Source organism: Sorex araneus, chromosome 7, assembly GCF_027595985.1.
Source record: "Sorex araneus isolate mSorAra2 chromosome 7, mSorAra2.pri, whole genome shotgun sequence".
NCBI classification, from domain to species: domain Eukaryota; kingdom Metazoa; phylum Chordata; class Mammalia; order Eulipotyphla; family Soricidae; genus Sorex; species Sorex araneus.
The window spans coordinates 55,619,827-55,638,154 of NC_073308.1; the positions used below are offsets into that span (position 1 = coordinate 55,619,827).

Here is an 18,328-nt window from a genome sequence, read left to right on the forward strand (position 1 = left end):
ATTTTTACCTAGAAATGATTTACAAAGATATTCAAACTTTAACAAGAGAAGGATTGCAAGTCAGCGTTAGCAAGTAGGTGTTTTCAATCAAGTTAACAGATTATAGAGGGCAAATATCTCTCATTCCTCCTAATATTCTGCCTTCCTCCCCTCCAGGCTCAGAAATGTACTATAATTGAGGGAAAGGTGGTACGTTTTTATGAGCAGAAACAAATGCAAAAATTACTTCACAATTTAATTCTAGAGCTGACATGACATCAACTGGTGGTCCAAATTATTCACAAATTTTGGGCAACCTCATAATAGCCTTTTCTGACTTGGGAAAGAAAGTAGTGCCACAAATAGCCTCCTAGTACTGAAATAAAAGAGACATTCCAGATGTTTGAGGTTATTTTGGAAACATTTTAGTTCTTTCAGTTAGCAATTTAAATGCATTATTTAATGTCTACAACTCTCAATATACTAAACAATTAGTAACTGCCATTCAATAAAATAAGGTTATAAGGTTATGGCATGGAAGAACAAGAAGCTAAAAATTCTTTGTATTAAACTAAAATTGTATAATAATATGCTAAAAAGTTGAAACAAATAAATAGACAGTGAATAAATATTTGGAAAGGATAATATTACCTTAAAAATTATAGTTTAAAATATTCTGATCTCATGTTTTTGTCTATTATTTTTTTAAGTTTGAAAGAATATATATGCATATATATTCTTCAAATACTAAAATAAGCTTTATATTTTTACATTAATTGTACTAGAGCAATACTTTCATGCAAAGAATTTTAATAAATTTTAGACAAAAGAATAGTTATTCACATTCTATCATTAAGCTACTCAGATTGTACTGTTTCTGGTGTTAATTATAATCCTTGCGAGGTTAGATGATTTAAAGATATTAAAGCTAATTAATACATAAAAATAGCTGATTTAAATTGAAGTAAATTTTACCAAATGTTTTTACATTTTAAACTTATGAAAGAAATAGTTTTTAAAATTAATTTTCAAATTTTCATTTCAGTAAAAGCAATTCTTTTACATCATGCATAGAGTTAAAATATGAAAAGAAAAACAATGAAAAATACTTTCTCTTTTTTGTTATACACTACTCAACATTCTGCCCAGACAAACAACAAATGTTTTTAACATAGGATCTCATGTGCAAAATTTCCAAAATATACACAAACATTGACATATTTTGTTACAATAAAGTGGTCCGCAGAATTTCTTAAAGTGGTATTTAAAAAACTCTTTTGTAATGCATCACTTACTAAATCTAATTTTATACCCATCTACTAAATGCGAAATGGGAAATGATCTATATTTTTAGGTCGTGAAAGTTGTCAGAAATATTGTAACAGTTTTCCTGCAGAGTGCTCCCATGTCAAGATTTTTTCATGATTTTACTATGTGTAAACAAAAACTAAATAATCTGTATTCTGTATTCCAGAAACAAGTTTCCATGACATTTTTTTAATGAAGTCACTCTCTAGGGGAGCGTCACAAGATTTGGATGCATTCAGCAGTAAAATACATGCTTGGATATTATAGTGATTTGCTCCATAAACTTTTATGAGACACGTCTCGATCTTTTTTTGATCATTTCCTGGTACTGTTACATTGATGAGAGGCAGGTGGGCAACTAATTGATATAAATGTTCACTGCAAATTCGATTTAGTTTCTATTTCCTGTGATGTTTTATTTCATTATTTACTTAGAATTTCAACTTAAGCATTTTTGTGTTCTTGTTTCCCCAGTTCTCTATCTTTGTGATTTCTACAATTATAAAAAAAGCATAATTTTCAACAAAGTTGAAGTTGAGCCATTATTTCTGAGCAAGTCAAAGAACGCAATGGTCATCATATCATTTATGTGGTGCTCTATCTTTCCCACTATTTCATTGTTAATTGTTCCATGTATTTTGCATATTCAGTATTTATAATTATGTTTATAAATATTGTCCAAACATTAAAATTATTTTTACCTATATTCATCTGATTATTCATAAAAGTGCTGATTAAAAAAAAGAAAACTTTTGCTGAAATATAGTAAGTACCAATTATTATGATGTTAGCCACAGGACTTTTTATTGCTATTTTCTGTAACTAATGAGGTATCACTGACTTACATACCCTAATAAAAATACCACAAAAAAAAACCCTTTACTTACCATAAATCTTGTAATTCCCCAAATGTTCTCTACTACTGGACACATTCTTTTTCTTAGAACTAACATCAACATGAACTTTGTTTACAACTCTAGATGAAGTTTGAAACCGCTAAATTCTATTTCAATTTTACCCAAAACAATTTAGTCTACATTGTGAAGTGTGCAGATTACTTTAAATAGGACTGATTTCACGGGAAGCAGAGCAATGTCGGATTGGTCTCTCTAACCCAACAGGAAGCATCAAGCAAGGTTGCTTTAACTCAGTACATGGATGCATAAAATACAAGTAGGCAAAGTTCTTAATTAATTGGATTATTGTGGTAGAATTCCTAACAAGCAGTGCAATGATGCTCAAAAGTGAGACTCCCCCAAAAGTTATCTTCTAAAGACGTGTTTCTTTTAAGTTTAAGTGTTTCATAACTGAAGGGGCTGTAAAAATTCCTTACTGGGCCAGAGAGATCCAACAGTCTAGAACATATGCAGGAAACCTAGGTTTGATTAGGTATTGCATGTTCCTCCCAGTACTTCTGGGAGCAACCCCATAGAAATACAGTGGGAGTAGCTCCTGAGCACTGCTGGGGGTGACCCCCAAACACATCTTGAGCACTAAGCTTTGGAATAGTTCCTGAGTACCACTGCACTTAACCCAAAATTCAAACAGAGAAAAATTAAACAAACAAATGACAACAAAAAGCAACAAACAAAAACTTGTATTAAGTCTCCTTAAACCGAATGAATGACAAGAGACATCATCATGGCTAACAATTGTTTCACTGGTGACATTTGATAAGAGATTTGGTCCATTTACATCACCTATTTCATGAGTTTAATAAAGGAACTGATTCCAAATCATCAATTTCGTATCTAACAGTATGTTTGTGATTTCTTCACTGATTTCTTTAGTGGTCAAATTTTACTAATGCTCAGATATATTTTTCAAAAGGCATCTGCTTTGTTTGTTTGAGGGCCCCACTGGGAGGTGTTCAGGGCTTACTTCTGACTCTGGTCAGGACTGACTCTGGGCTTTGCTTTGGTGACCATATGTAGTGCCAGGGATCAAAGTGGGGTCAGCACATGCAAGAGAACTGCTTCATCTCCTGTACTATCTCTCAGGCCCAAAATGTTATTTTAGTAACTCTATATCTACTATTTTTTGTTCCTACTAATGTATAAATGTTATCAAATCTGGTCATTTGTTTGAAGATCAACAACACGTTTGCATGATTTTATCTCCGAGTAACTGGTGTTGGCATTTATTATAATATTGATGATATACAAATATTCACTCTAACCTTTATCTCAATATCAAGAATACTTAAAATTATCAGTTTTCCTTAATGATGTCATGATGGCAGCCTCTTAGCTTAAATATCTCTTTAAATCTTATAAGTTATTGCAGATTGTCTTTGAATGGTTTACCACCTGGTACATAATTTAAATGTTGTGGTAATGTACTAGTTGCTGAACTAATTATAAGCTTCAATGTACTGATCAAAATTTATTATCCCTTTATTAATATTATACGTTATATAACACAGACAATGAATAAACACTCAACAACCTATATTGTTTTCTTGACTCAAAGTAGCAAATTTAAAGTTTACGTAAATCATATTATGAAAGTTTTGAGTAATGTTTTTGTTTCTGCAAAAGAATAATAAATTCAATGGATGAGGTTAATTTTTTGTTATGTACTCTAAGCCAAGAATATTTACTTGTGTTCAATCATTTCACACATTTATTTATGTACGGTATAAAGATGTGTTTTTTAACATTCAGAATTTGGGTCAACCACTAGCTAAAAAAAATCCTTAAAGACAACCGACAAGTTAAATTACATCATTCGTGTCCATAATGTTTGGCTGTAAAATGAATTTTATCAAAGGTAGAATTTCTTGGTAATACCAAGAAAAACCATACAAATACAAAAGAAAAATCAGGGAGAGTTTTTATGATTAAAATTAAAAATTAAAAAAAATAAAATTAAAAAGTTAATGCTATATGTTACCAAAAATTATATAAACTAAAGCAAATCTACTAAATAATTTTTTAAAACCAAACCTTAGTGACTTTGATTTTATGAGATATTCAGTGTGAATGTAGAGATAAATTGATTATAAATATTGAGCTGATTAATTTCCTTTTGGGAGGGGCGAGGGAGGCACATCTGATGGTGCTCAGGGGCTACTCCTGGTTCTGTGCTCATGAATCACTCCTGGTGCTACATTGAGAAGTAAATGCAGGGTTGGAGATAATGCCAGGGTTAGCTTTGTTAAAAGCAAGAATCTTAGCTCCTGTACTACATCTTTATGCCTTTAATTTATAACTTGTTTTCTTCTACTCTGCCCTGGAAAAAATTATTACTAAACTGACGCTTTGAAGTAGGTCATAGTTGTTTAATTTAAAGAATCTTACTTACCAGTGCCTTTGTAGTATTTTGTACAATTACCATATTCAATATCCTCCTTTTTAATATCAAACTGAGGTAAGGCAATTTTTTCTAACTGAACAGGATCCCCAGACTGCCAGATAAATCGTAAATCATCAGTTGTGTAACCGACTACAAATAAAAATAAAAATATTAGTTTGAAACAACTATTAATTCTGTATAAATTTTTAATAATCCAAGAATTAAATAAAATTGTAAAAACATATAATATTTTTTTAAATTACAGAGCTTCCTTACATGAAATTACTCATTAAAATATAATGTAAAATTTCATTTGTGGATAGTAATGAAAATATTAGCACAATAGTTACAGATAATTTGCTCAAAGAAAAAAACAATGTAATATTAAAAGAATATTATAAATTTATAAATAACCCAAATCCTAAGGCATTGTAAACAGTTCATTTCTATCAATATTTTCAACCATCATCAATAAAACAGCATTTTATAAGGAATATTAACTCTTTAGAGTATAAATTTAAAATCATGTTACCACAAATTTTTTAATCAAAATATAATTCAAAAAACCTTTAAATTCTCCTAAAGTGGCTGAATTTCCACAGGAGTACAATAAAATAATTCTTCAAACAAATATTATTATAGCGTCCTAAAGTATATATCTTAGCTTAATCATTTGGCCATAATTCTGTAATCAGATGAGGTTTTGAAGCATATAGGATCCTATCATTCTATTTTAGAGTGCATGGATTATTTAAAAAAATACTATATTGCATTTTGTAATGTACTTAAGTGTAAATACATAATTGAAATTTCTTAAATAAATATACAAAGAGAAACACGCCTCAAATATTCAACGTATACAAATATGTATACTTACATCTGTAAACTTATAATTAGAAAACAATAAATATTGTTCAAATGTAAAAGAAAAATTCCCGTCAACTTAAGCAAAAATAAACAGCAACCACAAAGTAACTTTAGAACCCATCTAACAAGCATATGCAAGACATTTTATAGTAACAATAAGTATTTATTATTCTTTAACTCCTGAAATAGTCATAACATATATGGATTTAGACTAAAGATTGCTTAGGTCAGTGCTAATTTTTCAAGTTTTATTTTCTAGTTGTTAGGGGGAAATAGAGAATTGGAAGCAATGCTTAGGGGAACCTGGATCACTTCCTGTGTCAGTCAGGGGGTTGCTTTGATGGCTTCATGAAGTCTGGCTCATTTCCTATGGTGCCAAGGACCCCTCAGGTTACCTCGTCAGTGCTAAGGGGATACTGGGCTACATCTGGCAGTGGTGGGAGGGGTCATGTGATGTTAGAGTTTAATCAGGAGTCCATATGTTATCTCCTAAGCCCCCTACTTTTATATTTAAAAGATAAATATAAGAGCAAATTAAATTCTATGCCTATCTCAAGCACTATGCCTCATAAATAACTGAAAAATGTAAATACAGAAACTTAGAAAATCCAACTTTGTAAAATCAATGAGTTGTCTATACATTAATAGAAAATTAATTTCTGATAAAATTTAGAGAACTTTCAAGGTATTTCTAAACTAGATGCTCTGAAAATACTTTGTTCTTTTTTATCTTAGACAGTATTTTGTAATATTTCCTTAGCCTTGTTGATATATTAACTCAAAGCTGGTGTAACTTGGAAGTGTACACCTATGTCATTAAGAACTAGTACAAAAAGAACCATAAGGTCTGGAGAGGTAGGACAGGAGTAAGGCTCTTGCCTTGCATGAAGTGGGCCCCGGCTCAATCCCTGGCACAATTTAGGGTCCCCTGATCCACTCCAGGAGTGATCCCTGAGCACAAACTAAGGAGTAAGCCCTGAGCATCATTTCTGTGACCAAAACACAAAAACAAATGGATCTTAATACAATTTTATGTAGTAACACAATAACTGTAATTGCCCAACATAATCCTTCTGATAAATATTTCTAAACTAACTCATTCAACTTGACCATTTTGTAAAAGACATTAGCACACTGCATTGCCTAGGCATTTTTAAATGAACTGAATTCCCAGAGTCACTTATGGTCGTTGTACATACAGCTCTCCAGCTGCATCTTGCAACGTTGCGTATCCATGGGAAACAGGGTCAAGTCCAAAGGACATGAAAGAGTAATGGATAACCTGGAAGTAGAGACAGCAGTCTTAGAAATCAGTTGCTTTATATTTTTGCAATCTCCCAAATTTAAGAGGAAAGCACAAATACAGAAATACGAAAGGTCACAGTACCTCATGCTGACAAGAACATCTCCATCCCGGAAAATAAAGAGGAGGATGTTTTCCTGGGTGACATCATGAAAATTGGCACTTTTTTCATTTGCAAAAAATAAATCAGGTTTCCATAGACATTTATACATTGTGGGATCCACTGTCAGTGCATCCGAGCCCCGGAAATCACTGGGGAGCTTCAGCCTAGGATCATTCCATTTCTGTCTTAAAAAGATGTTAACTCTGTAGTCCTGAAAAAGTACATGTGGATGTTTGTTTTTTTTTGTTGTTGTTGCTTTTGAGAAGATGCATTCAGTAGTAGTAGAACAAAAAGAATTTATAACTAGCATTTTTTGGGTATGGGGATCTTCCAACTTCAACCAAGATCCCAGCTATCACATGAGCTCTACTCATCAGCAGTTGAAAATCAAATCAACAAACAGAATCGGTTGTTTCTAACCACTCTACATTTCTAAAGATATGTCTGTAGCACCTTGATAACTCACTTATCATCTATAATAATTGCTTAGGTGATCTCTATTTGAGAGTGAATTCAATTAAATTGAGTCAACTGAACTGATATACAGAACAGTTAAAAGAATAGCTAGAAAAATGTGCAAGAGGTATGTCTAACCATAATTCACTATAATCATTGAAATCCCCCAATAGCTTGTCAGTTTTATTTTTTACCTATCCTTAATATTTGAAAAGGTGATCTACATGGTATGCTTCAGGGCACTGCAAAATAAAATAAAATATTACAATACACCTATATATTCTAAGAATGGCTCAAAACACTGAAGATGAAAAAAAATCAAAGGAGAACATGGAACAACAGGAACTCATTCATTTCTCTTGGGAATGCAAAATGGTACATGCAGCTTGGAAGATAGTTTGGCATTTCCTTACAAAATAAAATGTACCCTAAACATATTGTCATTTACCCAAAGAGTTGAAAACTTAAGTACAAAGAAACACAGGCACACAGTTTACTGAAAATTTATCCCAAATTACCAAAGTGAGGAAGTAACTGAGCAGTTCTTTGGTGAATAAATCAAGTGTGCTAAGCCTATAGAATGAAATATACTTCAGTGATAAAACAAACCATGAAAAGACACAGAGGAACCTTAAATATATATTACAAAGTGAAAAAAAACCTAATGAGTCTGCCTATTATATATTTCCAAGTATATGAAATTCTAAAAAAGGCAAAACTAAAGCTTTATAAAAATCTCAGGGGTGTTAAAAATTCCCCTAGTGCTTTCCACAGGGGCTGAACCAGATGATGCTGCCACCAACAGTGACTGAGGGTCCCTGATTCACCACATCCCTGCCAGCACTGATTATTTCCAGTGCTTTCAATACATGTCATTCTCACATGGACAGGATATCTGATTTTTCACTTTGATTTGAGTTTCACTTAGAAAAAAAGTGATGAGGAACATTTTTATTTTTACAAAATTTCTTTTAATGGTTAGAGTATATTATCTTTTCTGAGTGCCTGTCCTCTTTTATGTTTGCTTGCTTGTTTTAGTTCAGTACCATGCCTGACAATATTTAGGGGTTACTCCTTGCTCAGCATTCAGGAATTACTCCTGGCAAACTCGGGGAACCATATGGGATGTCAGGGATTGAACCTGGGTTGGCTGCTTGCAAGCAAGTGGCCTACCTACCTGCTGTATCATTTCGCTGGCCCCGAACACTTTTTGATAAGTGTTTACCACTCATTTGTGCTCTTCCTGACAGTGTCTTTCTCCCCTCTGCATTTTGATAGGCTTATTTTTGTTGTTGTTGCTAAGTTTTGTGAGTGTTTAATATAATTTGGATATTAGTTTATTGGAGTGTGTACAAAGAGTTCTCCATTGGGTAAATATATTTTTATTTTTAGTCATAGTTTCTTTTGCCATGTAAAGTCATCATAACTCGGTCCCATTGTTTAATATTTCTCTTTTCTCTTTGCAATTGGAATCAAATCATTAAAAACACCTCTCAGGTTCAATTCTTAAGCAATAGCCTATATTTTTCTATATTTTCTTGATGTAGAGTTTCATAAGACTGCCATTTAATACCCCCGAACATTAAAACCTTAATTCCAAAAGACTATCCAAAATGACTATGACAATTAAATTCTGTAGATAGCTATAATGGTGGATGTACAGTATACATTTTTCAAAATTCATCAAATGTACAATACCAAGAACAAAACTAAGATACAAACTATGGACTGTAAGTGATGTGTCAATGTAAGTTCACTGACTTTAATAATTGTACTATTTTGATGGGGTACAGTAAGGAAGGTGATAAGTACTGTGGGATGCAAGGGATATATATGGAAACATTATTTTTCACCTAATTTTCCTGTGAACATAAACACTTCCATGAAAATATCCATATTTTAAAATATGAGCTGGAGCGATAGCACAGCGGTAGGGCATTTGCCTTGCACGTGGCCAACCGGCTTTGATTCCTCCGCCCCTCTCAGAGAGCTTGGCAAGCTACAGAGAGTATCTCGCCCACATGACAGATCCTGGGAAGCTACCTGAGGCATATTCAATATGCCAAAAACAGTAACAACAGGTCTCAAAGTGGAGTCCACTTTGGTGCCCACTCGAGCAAATGACAGTGGCATTGTCAGTGAGATCCTTGACCAATTACTACACCAAACAGGACTTGAGCTTGTGCAAAGCATTACCCCATACTGTCCATTCAGGACCTTAAAATTAATGTATTTTTTGTATTAATACCTAGGAGAAGAATGGTTCAGTATATTTCAGGTCATCTTATAGGTCACAGTGACAGTGACAATTTAAAAAATATTATAGGGGACAAAGATAGTGGAGCAGGTAGAGCTCTTGCCTTGCATATGGCTGACTTGGATTTGATTTCCATCTCCACATTTGGTACTGACCCATAAGAGTGATTCCTGTACCCAGAAAAGTGAGTAAGCCCTGAGCACTACCAGGTGTGACCCAGAAGAAAACAAGAAAAATATGACACACAAACAAAATAACAAGAAAACCCTGAATAACCAAAAAACAAGAGTAGCTGACAAGATATATAAAATGTGAATAGCACTGTAGCACTGTCGTCCTATTGTTCATTGATTTGCTTGAGCGGGCAAAAATGTGAATACTGTCACTGTCACCATTACTGTCATCCCGTTGCTCATTGATTTGCTCGAGCAGGCACCAGTAACATCTCCATTGTGAGACTTGCTGTTACTGTTTTTGGCATATCGAATACGCCACGGGTAGCTTGTCAGGCTCTGCCATGTGGGCGAGATACTCTCAGTAGCTTGCCGGACTCTCCGAGAGGGACAGAGGAATCAAACCTGGATCGGCTGCATGTAAGGCTAATGCCCTACCGACTGTGCTATCACCCCAGCCCATGTAAATACTAGGCAAAAAAAAAAATACTTTGCCGTACATTTAATATTAAGCCATTAAATTTCAATATCCATTCAATATCAAACTAAAAGGCTTTCTAACAAGTCCACCTGAGAGTTATATGCTTCTCTAAGAAAATATAAAATTGTCTGACTTGTCATTTAATATTGATTAAGGATCAAAATCTGCAAAATGGGATAACTTAGAGAAGATTGACAAATCACAATTGAGTTTTGTCTGGTAAAGATGCAAATGAATTGTCAGGTAGAAAAGATGTTCCCAAAGTTTATTCCTTTATTGCCCTGTGGCACATAAACAAGTCTGTATGTAATTTAGGGATCTAATTTCAAATTTAGAAATCCAGTTTAGGGATCTAATTTCTTTTACTTCAGTTTTCCAAATTCTCCATCGACTTTACTATTCTATTGGTCTCCTCATTAATGAGTACAATAAATTACTGACATGTCTCCCTATACACAGGTTTGTTTATTTAACTTTTTAAAAACATCATACATTCCCTCCCCAAATACAGAATGCCTCTGAAAAACAGAAATTCTACTCTTACTCTTAAGTATATATATATATGTGTATATATATACACACATATGTATGTATATATATTATATATGAATTGAAAACAGAACTACAAAAACTACAAGAAGTATTTTTAAACTATTCTCACAGTGACACTTAGCCATATACTAAAAGAAGGAAGCAACATGAATGTCTACCAAAATATAAAAAGATATCAGAAATATGTCATTACCAGATATACAGCGGAATTAATTTATCATATATGTCACAATATAAACGAACCTTGAAAACTACAACAACAAGAAATAAAGACCAAAGTAGCTTATCCACTATTACTTTTTAGAATAGGAACCCAGGGCAATAAAGTAGAAGGGCAAGAATTTAGGTGGTTGACTAGAAAACTGAGAAAGAAGAGAACCATGAAAATGTGATTAGGGGTTGGAGCAATAGCACAGCAGGTAGAGCATTTGCCTTGCACACGGCAGACCCTGGTTCAATTCCCAGCATTTCATATGGTCCCCTCCGAGCACTGTCAGGAGCAAGTTCTTAGTGTATGAGCCAAGAGTAACCCCTGTGCAAACGCTGGGTGTGACCCAAAAAGCAAAAAAATAAAAGAAAGAAAGGAAGAAAGGAAGAAAGAAAGAAAGAAAGAAAGAAAGAAAGAAAGAAAGAAAGAAAGAAAGAAAGAAAGAAAGAAAGAAAGAAAGAAAGAAAGAAAGAAAGAAAGAAAGAAAGAAAGGAAAAAGAAAATGTAATTACACCGAAGAAGAGAGGAAAAGCTTGAGATAGGTCAACAACAGCAAGTTCCAAAAAGGGTCAAGTCAAACAAAACTGAATGCTTCCAGTAAGTGAGGAACTCTTGAACATCTAAGCACAAATAGTTTTGACATAGCAGCGTATGAAAAGCAAGATGGCAGAGGATTAAAATTTGAACAGAGGACAACTTTTCCTATCTAATAATACAGATAATAAAAAGTTATATTAAATATATAAGATAATATTTAACAGTTAATATATCTGTTATAATTCTGCTATTATAGCTACTGAGAGTATCGCACCCACACCGCAGAGATAGCAAGCTACCCGTGGTGTATTCGATATGCCAAAACCCAGTAACAATAAGTCTCACAATGAGAAATGTTACTGGTGCCTGCTCGAACAAATTGATGAGCAATGGGATGACAGTGACAATTCTGCTATGCAAATGTTTCAGTGATGTTTTTTCTCTTAGTTATGTAGCTATTTACCATTTCAAGTCTTGTTTTGTAATTATGAAATATTTAGAGTATTTCATAACTTTACAGTTTAATTACTAGTTTGAGATAATCATTCATCAAAAATTAAAAAGCATAATGTTAGTATGCTTTAATTAATGTTCTTTGAGTGTTTCTAGGTAATTGCAGTTATTGGAATGTCAAATACTCTTATATTAGGATAAATATCTTTGAAACTTACTTATTTTAATTTTCAATTATTCAACACAATAACTATTGCTCTATCATTTACTTTGTAATGAACAAATTTCATCAGAAATAGGCTTCTTTTTTATCAGTGGGAAATTACTTAAAATAACTACTTTAAATAACTAGACAAATAGTATTCATTGTTCACTTCAAATAACTCACTATTAGTCATTATACAGAAAATTAATGTTCTCCAAAATTTGTCATACCAATTAACACCCAAATTAAACTATTTCTTCAAAGCAATTAAACCATTTTACAACCAAACACTGAACTTGGAAAGCTTCATTACTGAACATTTAATATTAAATATGCTTAAATTCATACTATATTTTATATCGTTGGGATAGCTTTTTCATTACATAAAATTTTGACAAAACTCACACATACTTAATCTTCAACTTACTAATTTTCTTTATATTATTACTTTTTAAAATAGACATTGAAGGAAATAAGTATCAGTTCTGATAGCATTTGGCAGCATTTTAATTAAAGTTCTCTCAACAGAGCTATTAGAAGTTTGGTTTTAAAAGATTTCAAGGGACCCTCTGCGCCTAAAGACTTTGATTCCAGAGATGTAACACATCCGGGCATCCAGCGCAGCATCCGATAGCAATGCACTGGGACTTCGAACTGGGCTACAACTCTGTGCTGCCCGGGGTGGATTTTTTTCCTCCCCACCCTGTCTTCCTGCACGGAAAGTGGCGGCCTGGCGGCACCCACGTGGCAGGCGCCATCTTCTGTGACTCCAAACTCAGAGGTATTCGGTTTTTACTTTTGGGGCTCCCAGGAACTCATGGGAAGGGGGCGTAACCGGAACGCCCTCGGCCCAGATAAATCCAGAGCCGCTGAGCGCAAATCGGACCCTCTGCGCCTAAAGACTTTGAATTCAGAGACTTCTTACAGCAATGCACTGGGACTGTGAGCTGGGCTATGTAATTTCTGGCAGAATTTTCCCTGGACTTTAAACAGAAATCCAAAGGCAGCGTCCGCGCGACTTAACATTTATAATTGTCAGCAATGTGAAACGGTTCCTTTTGAACAGGTCTGACTTGGGGAGGGAAACTCCAAATAATAACAGTAAGTTTTTGTTGAAATTTTGAAGGTTTTTAATGTAGCAGCCACCTCTCTGGACTGTGAACTAAGCAAAAGCCCCACGCTGGCTGACGCCGCGTGGCGTACACCATACTATGAGGCACAGGAAAAGGGTTGAGGGGGAAAAAGAAAAAAAAAGGGAAAAGGAAAAAGGAAAAAAAAAGAGAGAGAGAGAGAGAGTTATGTACTTGTAGCGGTGGGGCTACATATCTCTTCATTTCCAGCAATGAAAAACTAATTATCAAATGTAGTAGGTCTGTCTCTCTTGGTTGGAAACTCCAACAACTATAGTGAGTTTTGTGTTGAATTATGGAATGTAATCAAGGTAAAGAAAAAATGAAGTGAAATTCATTAGTTATACAGTAGGGGGTAGGGGGTGGGGGTGGGGGGTATACTGGGGTTTCTGGTGGTGGAATATGGGCACTGGTGAAGGGATGGGTGTTTCAATATTGTATAACTGACATATAAACCTGAGAACTTTGTAACTTTCCACATGGTGATTTAATAAAAAGTTTTAAAAAAATAAAAAAAAGATTTCAATATAGTCAGTAAATTTAGAGGTATCATTTAGGAATTTGAAGTTAATAAAATTCCAATAAAATTCTGAGGCAAATTTTAGTGAATTTTTTCTTTATGTTATTTTGTAAAATTTTCAGTTAAATATTTAAATAATGCCTTGTGCATACTAAACATTTTATAGACCAACACTAATATTGCATATATTGAACAAAAGTGTCTGTTACATGGCACATCAGTGCCAAAGTTATAAAGTTGTAAAATTATTAGTGTGTGGACTATAGACCGAACACATTGGCCACCCAAGACCTCCATTACTAACCACAATGCCCAAAGGGAGAGAGGGAACAGAGGGGAATGCCCTGCCAAAGAGGCAGGGTGGGGAGGAGGATGGGGTGGGAGTGGGTGGGAGGGACGATGGGGTCATCAGCAGAGGACGAGCACTGGTGGAGGGATAGATACTCAAGCTGTATATGACTGAAACACAAGCACGAGAATATATAAACCTGTATCTGTACCCCCATGGTGATTCATTAATAAAAAAAAATTATTAGTCTGTGGGACTAGATATGTATGCCTAATATATTTCTATTAAATACGGGAATAAAAAAATTATTTTCTGACATTTTGACAGGTTTAGTTATTTCTCTAGAATTACTTACACCCAATTTTTGACCAATATCAATGACAAATTACTAGAAGAAAAAAAATAAAACTTTGTTGTTTGTCATTCTACCTTATTTCCCAATACAATACTCTAGTATATATGTGATCAGTCACTAATGTTTCTAAGGAATATTGCTGGAAGGCAAACGATAGAGAGGAAAAGTAGCCATGATCAATTATATTATTTTAAACTAAATTGAAATGTCGAAAGTTTCTGTCTTTTAGGTCAAAAACAAACTACATTAACAAATTTTCTTGCGAAAAATGTATTCTGATTACTGTTAGTGGGTGAAAGTTTTTAGTAACAACTGACTTAAAAAACAACCAATCATTTTTGGTATTCTTAACTATGAAAATAGGTGTATAGACCACAGCATTGGAAGTACCAGCATTGGAGAAAGTTTCAGTGTAATAACATAATCGCTTGACAATTTTGAAGAAAAGTATTGACAAGTCTTCATCATCCTGAGTATAAGTTTATTTTTTGCTGTTATAAAAAATTACCAAAAAATGGAGAGGCTTAATCAACAACACATTATTTAACAGTGCTGGAATTCCAAGTGTCAAAATTGTTTTCACTGGACTGAGTCAGTGTCTTTTGGTCAGATACCTTCTGGAGGCTCTGAGGAGAGAATTCATTTCGGTGCTTTTATGTACCTGTAGAGGACTCTTGCCTTGCTCATCTAATTTCAAATTGTCTTTCCTGAAGTCCACTAATTTGTTCTCTTACCTCCCTTTTCTGGGCTGGAGCGATAGCACAGTGACTAGGGCATTTGCCTTGCACGAAGCCGACCCAGTTTTGATTCCTCTGCCCCTCTCAGAGAGCCCGGCAAGCTACCAAGAGTATCTCGCCCACATGTCAGAGCCTGGCAAGCTACCCGTGGTGTATCTGATATGCCAAAAACATTAACAACAAGTCTCCCAATGGAGACGTTACTGGTACCTGCTCGAGCAAATCAATGAGCAATGGGATAACAGTGATTCAATGATACAGTGATACCTCCCTTTTCTAAGGAAGCTTGTGATTTTATTAAGCCCCACATTGATAATCAAAACAAAACCAAATAACACAAATTTTAAAGATCTTTAATTAATCAGACATGCAATGTTTCTATGTTCCCATTCTGCTGAAATAATATTCACAGTTTTAGAGATTAGAGTATGGACATTGTGGGAGAATCACTATTTAATCCCAGTATAAAAAGTATAGTCGAAGTGACATATGCACTTATATGTTCACCGCAGCACTGTTTACAATAGCCAGAATCTGGAAAAAACCCGAGTGCCCTAGAACAGATGACTGGCTGAAGAAACTCTGGTACATCTATACAATAGAATACTATGCAGCTGTTAGAAAAAATGAGGTCATGACGTTTGCATATAAGTGGATCAACATGGAAAGTATCATGCTAAGTGAAATGAGTCAGAAAGAGAGAGACAGACATAGAAAGATAGCATTCATCTGTGGAATATAGAATAATAGACTATAAGACTAATGCCCAAGAATAGTAGAAATAAGTACCAGGAGGTTGTCTCCATCCATAGCTTGGAGGCTGGTCTCTCATTCTGGGTAACTCAGGGAAGGGACCACCAAGTAAAATGTGGTTGGAGGTCATGTGGGGAAAGGGTGATGTGGGCCGAATACAGACTAGAGACTGAACACAATGGCCACTCAACACCTTTATTGCAAACCACAACACCTAATCAGAGAGAGAGAACAAAAGGGAATACCCTGCCATAGTGGCAGGGTGGGGTGGAGGGAGACGGGACTGGGGAGGGGGGGAGGGATGTTGGGTTCACTGGTGGTGGAGAATGGGCACTGGTGAAGGGATGGGTTATCGAACTTTGTATGGGTGAAACATGAGCACAAAGATGTATGGATCTGTAACTGTACCCTCACAATGACTCTCTAATTAAAAATAAACTAATAAAAAAATTTAAAAAACTATTTAATCCCAGTATATGCCTTATATGAATAATAGGGAAACATTAATATAAAACTATTTTAAGGTTTTCATGTCTAAAAGTTTTTAAAAATAGGCACCAGAGAGATAGTACAGTGGATAGGGCATTTGCCTTGCACACAGGAGACCTGGGTTCTCTCTTCAGCACCAATAATACGGTTCTCCAAAACCACCAGAAGTGATTCCTGATCACAGAGACAGCAGAAAGCCCTCAATATCGCTGGGCATAGCCCCCAAACAAAAAACTGGAAAATTACGTCTACATACTTCTATAATAAATCTTGCCAGAATGTTAACAAAAATAACAAACATAAAGAATATGAAACTGGGGCTGGAGCAATAGCACAGCGGGTAGGGCATTGACCTTGCACGCGGCCAACCTGGGTTCGATTCCCAGCATCCCATATGCTCCCTGAGCACCACTGGGAGTAATTCCTGAGTGTAAAGCCAGGAAAACCCCTGTGCATCGCCAGGTGTGACCCAAAAAGAAAAAAAAAGAATATGAAACAAAGGTAATTTTTTAAATAATGTGCTTAAAACTAATATACAGAATTAAAATCTAAAATTTGCCTTTTAAAACAATAAAGGTGAGCCACTGATAAAAACTGAGTTTGTCTCTGAGAATTAACCTATAGATAATATATATTCTTGACAGGCACTACCAGGTTGCTCAACAAAGAGAGCTAACATTTATTATTAAAACAAATAGACAACGATGAAGGAGAAAGTCAGAGAAACTTTGACATAATTATGCATTGCAAGGCAATAATAATTCAATATAATTACCATGCAGGACTGAACCAAAGAAAGGAAGTACATTGTATAAACAGATTTATTTATATGAAAGAACTCTACTGTACTTCTGATGAAGCAAAGTGCTTGTGTAGAGATTATTACAATAAACTAGAGTACCCAGTTTTTCCCCTATCAGTCCAATAGTTCACATTTCAATGATGAAAATCCCACTGATTTAAGTCAGATGTATGACCTGAGTGAAAAACAACAAATATAAGCATAAACATAGGACAGATGCCACCTGCATCTAACAAACCCATCTCTCACTAGACTAGAATGTTCTTTCCCCTGTCACAGGCATTCTCACGAGAGTTGATAAGATTTGAAGTGATTGCTATAGCAACTTTAAATTAGGATGATTACTTTGACAATTTCGGTGATGCTACTATTACTGTCCGAATATACCATTTGATGGATTAATTATGATACCTTCCCAAGGGTCAGAGTGGTAGGACAGGGGTTAAGGCACTTGTGTTGCCTGTGGTTGACCCTGATTTGATCCCTAGATCCACATGTGGTCCCCCAAATACCACCAGGTGTGAGACTCAGCACAGTCCTGAGTACCACTGGGTCCGCCCCACCCCAAAATGACACCTTCCAAAAATATAAGGTAAAAAATTGCAAATGAATTTGAAGAAATGGGAAATAGGAATGATTAAGCTATAAAAAAATACACAAGCAAGTGGTAGCTGCCATGTTCCTCCACAACAGAATCAAGGTTTGTGCACAAATGTAAGATCAACCTTGGATCAACTAGTGATATTCAGCATCTCAATTAAGAACAAAACCAAAACTGAATAACCAGAGGAGTGGGGGGAATGTTTTCCAAATAGAAATGGTGAAAATTTCCTAATAAAAATCTTCAGGTCTATAACCTTGACCATGTCTTTGTTTGATCATCAACTTCATGCACAGGAGGAATAAGTAGCCCTCTCCTTTCAGGCGCTGCCCTACATCTGTCTGCCACCTGACTTTGAGTTATTTATAGTCTCTTAACCCCAAGCTCTGCATCTGCCCCGGGCTTTCTGGAAAATGTAACTGCTGGTTCAGGTAGAAAGGTTTGAATTAGGGAGGAAGATGTCAGCAAATGCT

General features: G+C 34.9%; 1 protein-coding gene across 1 annotated transcript in view; it reads right to left on the reverse strand.

Annotated features, from left to right (window-relative positions):
• The window catches only part of GLRB (glycine receptor beta), a 72,107-nt gene that overhangs the window by 24,221 nt on the left and 29,558 nt on the right, over positions 1-18,328 (reverse strand). Inside the window, exons 5-7 of the mRNA XM_055144796.1 lie at positions 6,839-7,068; positions 6,651-6,733; positions 4,594-4,734 (exon numbers count right to left, since the gene is read on the reverse strand). Of these exons, the coding sequence (XP_055000771.1) occupies positions 4,594-4,734; positions 6,651-6,733; positions 6,839-7,068 (454 nt within the window). The remainder of the gene's footprint in view (positions 1-4,593; positions 4,735-6,650; positions 6,734-6,838; positions 7,069-18,328) is intronic.